The sequence below is a fragment of the Abramis brama genome, assembly GCF_963993115.1.
Source record: "Abramis brama genome assembly, chromosome: 2".
In the NCBI taxonomy this organism is placed as follows: domain Eukaryota; kingdom Metazoa; phylum Chordata; class Actinopteri; order Cypriniformes; family Leuciscidae; genus Abramis; species Abramis brama.
Window position 1 is genome coordinate 58,406,425 of NC_139964.1, and position 11,329 is coordinate 58,417,753.

Here is an 11,329-nt window from a genome sequence, read left to right on the forward strand (position 1 = left end):
GGAACGAAACTGAGCTACTCGTGACGGACTGTTTATCAGTTTGGACCAAAGCTGCGCAGCGCGAGCCGATCTTATACTACACAGCGCTAATAAGAGATCCAGTAAAGAAAGCATTTGAACTCGCCACTAAAGTAATAACATCGCTGCGAGATCTAGTGAGAAACATTAACATTTCTCCGTTATTAACGGATCAAACAGCGCTGACGTGGAAACCAGGAAGAAACATTGTGACATGAATGAACTATCCGGTGTCCACAGATCTGCAATATTCACCATGGATTTACTGTACACTAAATGCAACTTTGGAAGTTTGGCAGGAATAGTAGGCTATAATGCTTTCAAGTAACGTTATGTCGGATTTATTTCGACATTATGAATAACATTGCTGCCCTCAAATGTTAATCTGAACTAAAATTAACATTTGTTTATAAGCACAAAATATTAGGCCTACATTTAATTTTTTCCAAGGAGCTGTTTTGTTTTATATGCTCCTAAGAAGAGTCAATTATAGCTCCATCATTGCTCAAAGAAAAAAATGTCATACTTTATTATGTTAGTTTTAATAAAAAAAGAATTAAAAAAAAAAAATCAAGGAAATTTCTCTGGCATTTCTTTCTTTTTGCTGTATCGAAAACGTACCGAACCGTGACACAAGTGTATCGTATTGAACCGAACCGTGAATTTTGTGAACCGTTACACCCCTACACTGTTTATTTTCTGGCCTTGAGTTGGACAATACAATACTTTGGACAAAAGTTGAATGGTTCAAATGGTTCTCAAGCAGAGAGAAGAGAAACATTTCTCATTCAAAGCACTGAAAGCAGTGATTTATGTTTTCTTTTTCAGGTTTGAAAATGCCATATCCAATACCCTGTACCATTCAATTTTATTTTATTTAATGACATTTATGTCAAAGATACAGGAGAGTGATAATACACACATAGCAGCCAATAAAATCTGTTGTTCAATATCTGACTGCTTGTATTGCCTCATGACTGATGAAAAATTTGCCTTGTTGTGTGCAGTAGAATTTTGATGCATCGCAATGCATCGTAGAATCGAATTGTATCGAATCGTTACCTAGTAAATTGTAATCGAATCGAATTGTGAGGGCAGTGCCAATGCACACCCCTAACAGTTAGACTTGAAATTCATTGTGCATCTTGTTACACTATATGTAAAATCTTTGGAGAAGCAAGACTGCTTTCAGATATGTTGCAGTCAGCATCACTTGATCTTTCAAAGGCTGTTGATTTAGTTCAAGCCTTGACTCAGACCTTGCTCGAGTACAGAAATTAGTCATTTTTTGATGGGCTTTGGACTAAAATGATAGATATAGCTGGAAAGTGCAATATTTCAGTACAACCAAATGAAAAAAGGCAGACACAGCTAAGTTCACAATTTAGTGGACATTGTGTTCTTTCTACAACTGGTGTGAGAAGGGCAGATGCAAGTAAAGGTGGTTTCTGTTGTTCTTCTTTTTTTTACCCAGTAATAGACCAAATGCTTTCTGAGCTCAACAGACGGTTCTACCCAGAACTGTAATATTATGAATGGCATTCAAGCTCTACATCCCAAAAGTGATGCCTTTCTCAAAGATGATGTCCTCTTTTCTTTGTGTAGAATATATAGCTCAAATATTGAGGATTTGGGGCATGAAATACATCAGTTCAGAAGGATTCTAGACAGGAAAATAAAACTAGGTATTCAGAGACCCTCAAGTACAGTGGAGCCGGCATCATTTATGGAAGCTTATAGTGAGGTTTTTTTTTAGCTCTTTAAACTTTGTGTTGCAATTCCAGTTAGTACAGCTTCTTGTGAAAGGAGCTTCTCCACCCTAAAACTGGTCAAGACGCATCTGAGATCTACTATGGCAGATGAGAGAGTGAGCAACTTAGGTATTTTGAGTATTGAATCCAAGCGTGCAAATAATTTGAATCTTGAAGAGTTTGTTGATGTGTTTGCAAGGAACCACAAAAAATGCAGCTTTTATGAATACATGATAATGTTACAGATTATCATAAACACATTTTCAGATGACTGCCTAAGTTGATTTGTGGATATGTTTGGTTTGTGTTGTTATATAAGTATGTGTCATAGTTTACAGATGTAAAAAAGTGCCTAGATGCGCTTAGATGCTAAAAATGTGTTATCAGTATTGATCATTAGAATAAATAATTATATTGATCAATACAATACAATAATTATATTGCGGGGGCAATACAATTATTGTGTATTCAATACTCAAAATACCTAAGTTGCTCACTCTCTCATCTGCCATAGTAGATCTCATCCCCTCTCCCCTCTCCCCTCTCCCCTCTCCCCTCTCCCCTCTCCCCTCTCCCCTGATAACAGTGGAGTCATCAAAGGACATCACATTAGAGCTGTTTTTCTTGCTTTTTATGAGCTAGTTCTTTATACAAAAAGTGGACAGAACAGGGGATACTTTTTTTTTTAAAACAAAGTGACAAAACAGTGAAAGTGCTGTTGGCCATCAACATGAGGTCAAAATAAATATTATATGAGCTGTTTTATTTTCTTTTATTTTAATATATGGCTAGCAGATTTGTTGTTATTGTTCTTTTCTATTTTGCTAGTTTAAAAAAAACATGATTTTTTTAGATTTTGGTATTTTCTAGCAATAAATATTTAATATACTTTAAAATTAAATGGACTAAAAATGACAGAAAATGTAGTCTAAATTTAGCAGTCACTCGGTTGAGCGTGATAAATGCATTCAGCACTACAATTTATATTCATAATTAGAAATTAACATTTGTAAAAAAAAAATTAAAAAAAAGTATTTATAGAACAAATTAGTTCAAAATTATGACAATGTTTTAGAATTTGAATTATTTGATACGAGGCATTTTTAGGGGGTGGGGGGAATAGACTTGATGGATTGAAAACAATTTACTTTTCATTCTAGTTAACTTTAACTTTTTTAATAGTTCATCTATCCAATCTAATAGTTCTCTCAACCAAAATCATGGAATTTGTGGCTCAAATGCTTAAAAAAAGTATACCCTATTTGTGGAAAGTGCCAGCAATGCATGGACCTTTCCCATCATTTGTACTGTGTAAATAGACATTTTTTTTTCCTGTAATGGCCCATTACTTCCTGAACTCTGGGTGTTGTGTTCATAACACTGAATAATTTCAGCATACTCTATAAAAAACCTTATTTGTTTTGATTCACAGAGCCGAATTGAACTTTATCCAGCTTTGCTTTATTGTCATTTATCTTTTTTATTTCTTCTCTTTACCGAGGATCACAGTGTGCTCAGAAGACAGTAGTATTGGACATTACGAATGCTTATTGATTTTGTCAAGGTAGCAACCTGAGCGGTACATGCCTTACCTCTTAGATAATTGGATAATGCTGAGAAACTCATGCCGTGAGACAGATTGTACAGTGTCAGAAAGCAAAGTCACACAAAAAGAAAAGAGGACTAAAAGTGTGCAGATATGTCTGAGCTTTTCTGACTTTAATCTGAGTGCAAGAGATGATCCTATTGGACATGCAGATGAATATTTCTGTTGGCAGAAAGTGCACAGAGTTAACTGGAGTGAGACATTCAGTTTTATATTTTGCCTGCCATATCTGTGGCATTCTGATATCACCACAGAAGATAAAGAACCAAATGACTAAGGAAAAGCAATAATAAAATTCTCCCCCTCTCTCTCTCTCTCTCTCTCTCTGCCAGGTTCAGACACCTGCATTATGATGCCTTAAGCATACAGTTTTTGACAAGCAAATAATGCCTTCTTATTTTGTGTTTGTGTGGACTTTTTTAATTAAGAAAAGCAAAAGATGTCTCAGACATTTTCTGTTAATTAAGCAAAGAGACTAATTGATGATTTTCCATTGTGGATGTTTTTCAAAAGGGTTATTTAATGTTTTGTGGGGTAATTAACACATAGCACAGTCCATTAAGCCTTATTCACCAATAAATTTGAAATCTTTCTAAATGGCTATAGTCATCTGCACAACCAGAGATATTCATGTATACATGCAGTAACAAATACCATCACTGACACATTACAAAACAAGACATAACAGGATAGAATGATTGTGATTGTGACCTTTATACAGCAGTTAACAATGATATTAAGTAACTTACATTTTAGACACAATATTGCCAATTTGTTTTTTGCTCTGCCAACAAAAATAGCCACAGCAGAATCAAGTCAGTATGTGTGTCTCCGGTGTTCCTGAATGAACCCAGTGTTTTTGAACTATTCGGTTGAGTGAATAATTCAATTACTCGCTTATACTTGCTTCGTTTCTGAATTAAGGGCTGTATCTGAAATCACCCCATTTCCTCATTCACTACATTACTCCACTAATATAGTTCACTGAATGAGTGAACAAAAACAAGTGAGCGTATTAGTCAGCCGGACACTATCTTCTTGCAAGACGTATTTGACTAGATGTTGAGTGTATAGTTTTTGCTCTCTTTATTTAGGTGCATTATGGGATTGAATGAGTACACTTGATAATGTCCACTGTGGTTTTAGACACCACTACAAATGTCTGCCCTCAAATAGTGCACTATGTATTTTTAACATAACGCCACGGCCATTTGCAAATCAAGTCCGGTGTCATCCGCATTCATTTAGCTGTACAAAACAGCTTATCTTATTCATAAACAAAAAGTTTAACCGTTATTTTTCTAGTGGCTAATAAAAATCCATCAAAAAGATCTTATTTTGGATATAAGATATAAGCCTGAGTGCTTTGAAAGAATCGGTCGAGTTGAACGATTCATTGAGTCACTTGACATCTAATGCGCAATCACAGATACTTATCTCATCCTTGCTGGCTTTTCATTTCCCATCAGAACGCAACCGTTGTTCAGCTAGTTCCTTTTGTCAGTGATATTAATCAATACAACGCTGTGCACATCAGGACGAAAATGTTGTTTTGGCTGTCTAACTGCGGCATTTGTCTTCAGCTCAGCCATCTGTGGCTCTCACACAAATGGGAGCTGATATTCCATCAAACTGACCCTCGTGCACGAACCAAACATCTCGCTGTGAGTTAACCACTGTATGAACAACTCCACAGTTACCTCGTTCGCTTTAGAGCATGACCTCTAAATGTCTTGCGGAAAAGACTCTCGGCTCCATCTCTTGCTTCTCCCCCGCCTCTTTCCCTTTCTTCATGGATTTAGTATTGACAGAAAAGCTGAGAGTATCCAGGTCACATTTTCAACTCTCCACATGCTCTCCCATTTCTGGCCACATAAAGTTCAATTCTGTTATTTTGTGATTTAGTGTCTCTGCTGGCCCCGCGTGCCATGCCCTCAGTGGACCGGCACATCTTGTTCTCATCCAGTCATTCGTTTTCCTGTGCACCGTGATTGGGTTATATCGAAATATTCATTCATCACACGGAACGACCTTTATTCCACTATCAATCAGAGGGTGTCGTGCGGGTAAAGGCTCTCCTCAGCGGCCCTCCCCCCTCCAGCACTTCCACACAGCACAAACAGCCTGATAATGTTGTGTTGCCTGCCATCCTCTCTTATTACTGCCTCCCAACTCAGATTTATCATCTTCCCCTCCTCTTAAAATCTGTAAAAATAACCTCCACTTTGCGAGCGTGGTTCTTTATCATCCTTTACTTTTAAGCCTCCTTCTTTTATAGTGGCCTTTAATGGGCTTCACTGATGTGCGTGCGTGAGAGAGAGTGTATTGTACTAATGTTTATGATTATGACAGAGTTATAAAGGAAAATATTCTTCCTGACAGCCCCTTTTATCCTGGAAAGCTTTTGTTGCCATGGAAACACATTTTCGGAGCTCGGAGCACGATGATTGATATTTTTTAGTGATGAACAAAACAAAAAAATATATCAACATTATCTCTCATATTAAAAAAAAAAGAAAAGTGCCAGACACTATTGCAGGTCTCTGTGTTCAAAATATTTGTTTGCTAATGTGTTTTCGAATAGATGGGAATCAATATTTTAGTGCAGATATTACCTGCCTGTGACAAATGGATGGAAGGGGCAAAAGCGACAGGTAAACAGGTCCATTATGGATATAATGGAATCAAATGACAAACATGATTCATTCTCATTTTTTTTTAAAAAGGGTAGTGACAATATTCCCCCCTCCCTTCTGCATTCAGAGTTGTATCTAATGTGTATTCGATGAAATCAATTCCATTTTTGTGTGGCTAACGGTGTTCAACTCGCAGAAATACCACTGAAAACATGCCAGTGCCCAATCTACCCATTCAGTTTTGAACAAGCCTCCTATCAATTATAAAATGTCAGTGCATAAATTCTCCCTGATTTAAAAAACATGAGTGGAAGGCCATCTGATTGACTTCGCTCTGCTCCTAACAAGAAGCAATTTGTACTCTGCTATTTCCCCCAGTGAATAGATTGCATGTGGAGAGAACAAATGCGATTACTCCGAGTCTGTGTGTGTAATTTGAGCGCGGCCCATGGATGTGATTCTTTCTATTGGTTTCTATTTTGTCTATTTATTCATTTAGGCTAAATATATTAGTAATGTGTCTTGCAGTGTCTCCCTGCATTCCCAACAGATGTTTTTTTTATGTTACTCATAGTATTTAAATAATTAATACTTTTATTAATTCACACATTAATATAATCAGTTTGAGGAGACAATTGAGTTACGAGGTTTAGTCACAAGCTGTTTTAATGTTTGCAAAATCCACAAACAGAAGAAAAGGGTAACCAATAGTAATGATTTATGACGAAATATGGAGATAGACAAGGTTTCTGCCAGACAGTGATGATATTTTAAATGTTATACATTTATAAAGTAATTGCCTTAAGAATTTTGAGTAGGCCTATTACAATGAAATAATAATAAATTAAATATATATATAATGTCCTCGTTTTAATTGTGCCTCCCTGGACGTGCATGAATAGGCACGTGCCACATCCGGGCCTGGCCGTGACCTTAGCTCTCAGGTACAGAGGAGCGCGCATTCAGCTCACGCCCGCAGTGCGCGCTCCAGTCAGGGGTTAGGCAGCGCAAAGAGCAGCGGCTCGGTAATTAGTCACTGTTAATATTCATTTAACAGACAGCGGCTGTAATTATAAACCCGTGTTCCGTCTTATTAGCCGCTAATTTGTAGTTTACGCAGCGCCTATTGATTATACGCATGGGTTTGCTGAGAGAGTTTACAGCTCGGCTGTTTTTTGAAGGTTTTATAGGCAATCATTGCTATACGTTTTAAGCTACTTCAGATACTGTCAAGTCTGTCAGATATTCAGAGTTGCACGAAACCTATTTTAATATTGCAACAGACCAACTAAAAGATAAAAATGATCATCTCGGTAGGGTTAGGCACGTAAAACTGATAGTTATAGCTACACATTTTTCTATACAACTCGTGGAAGAATCTTCACCATATTTCATATAGCAATATGCGACCGTCCATGCAACCTGTTGTTTCCAAGCTCCAAAAACAGTTGAATGTAATCATTTCTTTATTTAATGTTCTATTTCCACATTTAACATCTCCATTTTTAAATAATTAATTTAATTTCAGTATAAAAATGAACATATTTCCCATTTGCTACATATTGTATAGCCTGGCGCTGGATGGAATACTTAACTGCTGAGATTAGTGCTGCATTACTGATAGAAGATTTATTAAATTGTGATAATAAAAGCCATTATATTGCCATTACACCCACATTAAAACAAGCCACATCATTAACTTTGATTAGACTGCAGTGGAGTTTATGCTCCAACTTAGCCATGGAAGCAAATTACAAGTAATTGCTGTATTAAAAAGCTGGTTATGAGACAGGCTTGACTTGGTTTGTGATTTTCAGCTGGTCATTTGCTTGCTAAATTCCACAGGTCAGATTCTGGCTGAACCCAGTCTTCTCCCATGATGCTTTGCAGAGTGAAGTTTTGAAAATACTCAAGTCGATGACTGTTCAGATGAGAGAAGAAATGTTAAGATCATGGTGATGTAATTATGCAATACAATGAAACCAAAATACGTACAAGTCTGGTCCCTGTCCTTCTTGTAGGTCTTCTCTCGGAACAGGATACAGAGACTCGTAAGTCCTTCCTGCACCCGAGCCATGGATGGCGTAGGAGTTCATCTTATTAATGCCCTGAGGGAAATACCTCCAAGGCAGAAGTGCTTCTCCCTTCCATATTTTGTTCTTTGTATCGGCGTTGAATGATAGAGGGAGTTGTTGCTGTAACAGGTAACAAGCTAATGGTTAAAAAAGATATCAGGACATTTTTATAATACTCTATATATTTTTTGCTCCTGTACTATTTTATTTTAAGCATTTCTGAAGTTTTAATATTAAGACATTTACTGTTTTTATAAGAAAGTATATGTGTGTGTGTATACATACACACACACACACACACTACTTTTTTTGTGTATTTTTGAGAAAATACAGCCTTGGTGAGGATTAGAGACTTCTTTCAAAATCATTAAAAAACTTACCGCCACCCAAAATTTTTAACGGGACTGTAAATGTTTATTAAAAACTGAAAATATTAAAGGGGTCCTATTATGCCCTTTTACCCAGTCTTGATTTTGTTTTTGGGCTGTACTACAATATGCCTTCATGCTTGATTGTTCAAAAAATGCATTATTTTTCACATATTTTACATTATTACAGCACCTCTGTCCCCCATCTGTCTCAAACGCCCTGTATAATTCCGGTTTCGCTGAAGTGTGCTGTGATTGGTTGGCTGGCCCAGTGTGTTGTGATTTGCGAGTGTTCGGGAAATAAAGACATGCTCCTTACCATAACCATGAACTCTACTCAGATGTAAGGATGGTGTTCATTTCAAACCAATTCAATCCTGATTCAGACTTAGGAATGTTAAATGGGTCATCGGATGCAAAATTCACTTTTATATGGTGTTGGCATATAAATTTGTCTTTGCCGTGTGTGAACACAACCACCATACAATGAAAAAAATCCATTCGCTCCTTTTTTTATCTTCAAAAAGCCTAAACACTCAATCAAGCCATTTGGATTTTCAGAGCAATATGATGTCATACTGCTCATGCTCCACCCACGACCGCTAACGGACTGTCCTGTATTAGCATATTTCCCCCTCATCCATTTGTATACTGTCTGCCAAGGCAACACTTTATGTGTCTTGTGTGACACCTCCCATGGAAGAGAGGGGTGGGGTGAGCAGTTGCTCATTATCATTTAAAGAGACATGCACCGAAACGGGTCGCTGTGAACAGAGCTGTTTTTGAGTTGGTAAAAAGGGTGTTGTTTTACACAACCATTGAGGAATTTTTACAAACAAGAGAACAAACAAGAGAATTGTGCAGAACGGATTTCACAGTGGTATGTTTTCTTTTCTTATACGTTTTAGATACGATGTTATCCACCATTTAATCGTGATATTTGTTGGAAAACCATGGTAATACAAAAAATAATCGACAAAATCAAGGTTAATTTTCCTAAAGGGTGGTGAACAATAAAACAAAAATAAAATATCTACCTTTGGAGTGGACTTTGAGCTTTGTAACTTTGCAGATCTTTTTAATGCTCAAACAGCAACATTACACACTTACTAAAGTTGAAAAAGTGAAAAAGCATAATAGGACCCATTTAATAAACTGATGTGTACAGTGAATTTGCTTACCATGAACGCATTATGTTTTCCATTCAGTAGTAGAATAAGGTGTTGTCCATGTCTGTAATATGATATCAAAATATTATTTCAATTACACATTAGCAATGACAAAACTTTCAGCGGCCTGAAAAACAGAGTAGGCTTAACTTACGGGCAAACTTCCACCTCTAGATATTGCTCAGTGTTGCTGTTCAAGAAGAAGGATTCTACCACTGAAAAATAAGTCAGTAGCACAAACTGTAAATATTGTGTAAAAAGATAAAGGAAAAGATCAACATCTTAACTTAGTGTTTCATAAACCTTTCTTCTAATTCAAGTTCTCACCAAAGTTAAATCAGACTTTTATTTATCTGGTATTTGTCTAGACAGTCAAGGGTTGCATGCGTATATGCAAAACGATCAGTTGATTCCAACAATCTGTTATATAATCATATGAAAGAAACTGAATCTCTAAACCAGATTTGAGCCTTTATTAATGGTATTTATGAACATACCCTCATAGTCCCAGAGACCAGGGAACGGCTCTCCAGGTGGTCCGGCTGGTGCAGGGGGGTCATTGAAGAATGGAGCATTCACCTGCATTAACAAACCTTCCTCGCCAGGTGAGAAACGAATCTTTACCGGCTTATGATGCACTGGTAAGCTGTCCCAGGTGTGTCTGATATGGAACTCCATGACAGTCAGGAGGATACAACCGCTGCAGACACTGTTAAGCATGGCAAAATCTTATTTTGTTCCAAAGCTAAACCTGAAATATTTATAAATGACTATCTTGTTCAGTTCTCAATATTATAAATTTGTAAGTATCAATATATGATTTATCCACAGTTCTGTGCTGTATTACGTCTTAAGCTGCTCAGGACACAGGACTGTCTGATATGCAGTAAGGTTCAACAGTCATTGATAAGCAATGCATCTGATATCATAAACATAACACTTAACGTCACCTGATCACACCCTGTTCATTCATTTAGATGAGAACTGGCCCCATGATGTAGCCTGGTTTCTTCCACACACACAAAAAATGTAATTCTCCATTTCTGTCACTGATGGTGTTTTGGATTGGACCACTGTCGTCTTTGGCTTGCATAGTTGGGGACAATTTATTTTCAGTCATAACCCAGACAGCAACATAGTGTCGGCCCAGATCCGGTCCACATCTGGTACGCGTGGCCCAGATCTGGGCCGAGATTATGTTGCTGTTTGGGAATACTGATTTGAATATTAATTTGGCTTTATTACATAACTGACAAACTGAATCAACAGTGAACATACCTGAGCTAAATAATGACACTATTGTTTTTTGAGCTGCTTTTGACCGCTGAATTGAACTCTGTTTGTATCATTGATCATTATTTCCCTGTTTTTCGCTGTAAAACTGCTTTGAAACCATCTGTATTGTATAAAGTGCTATGGTGACTTGACTTGATGTCATAGGAAGAACACTTCCTGATTTCTGGCATACATAAACAAAGCCTCCCACAGACGTTTCAGTAGTCAGGCACATAGTCGTTAGTAAATAAAAGAGTGAATTGTTGAATCAAAATGATGAAGTAAAGTATTACCCTATTCGGTCACATCGAGTGGCCCCATCTTGTTAGTTCTTCAATTCAAGAACTATGGAAAAAAGAGGAACTCCATAAACTACACGGAACGCAAGCGTGTTGAAGTTTTCGGGAACATTTTATTAAGTTGCACCGCGT

At 37.1% G+C, this 11,329-nt stretch overlaps 1 protein-coding gene across 2 annotated transcripts; it reads right to left on the bottom strand.

Annotated features, from left to right (window-relative positions):
• Positions 1-7,459: 7,459 nt before the first annotated feature.
• cUnh4orf33 (chromosome Un C4orf33 homolog) lies at positions 7,460-11,313 on the bottom strand (the record flags this gene model as incomplete). Of its 2 annotated transcripts, XM_084095721.1 has the most annotated exons (6): positions 7,460-7,932; positions 8,007-8,206; positions 9,636-9,687; positions 9,778-9,838; positions 10,121-10,332; positions 11,192-11,313. In XM_084095721.1, the coding sequence occupies 5 exons, from the start codon at positions 10,299-10,301 to the stop codon at positions 7,833-7,835; spliced, it is 594 nt and encodes a 197-aa protein (XP_083951847.1). In that variant the 3' UTR covers positions 7,460-7,832. The 2 variants fall into 2 exon arrangements, with proteins under 2 accessions (XP_083951847.1, XP_083951846.1); XM_084095720.1 differs by lacking the exon at positions 11,192-11,313 and having other exon boundaries at positions 10,121-10,343.
• Positions 11,314-11,329: the final 16 nt, after the last annotated feature.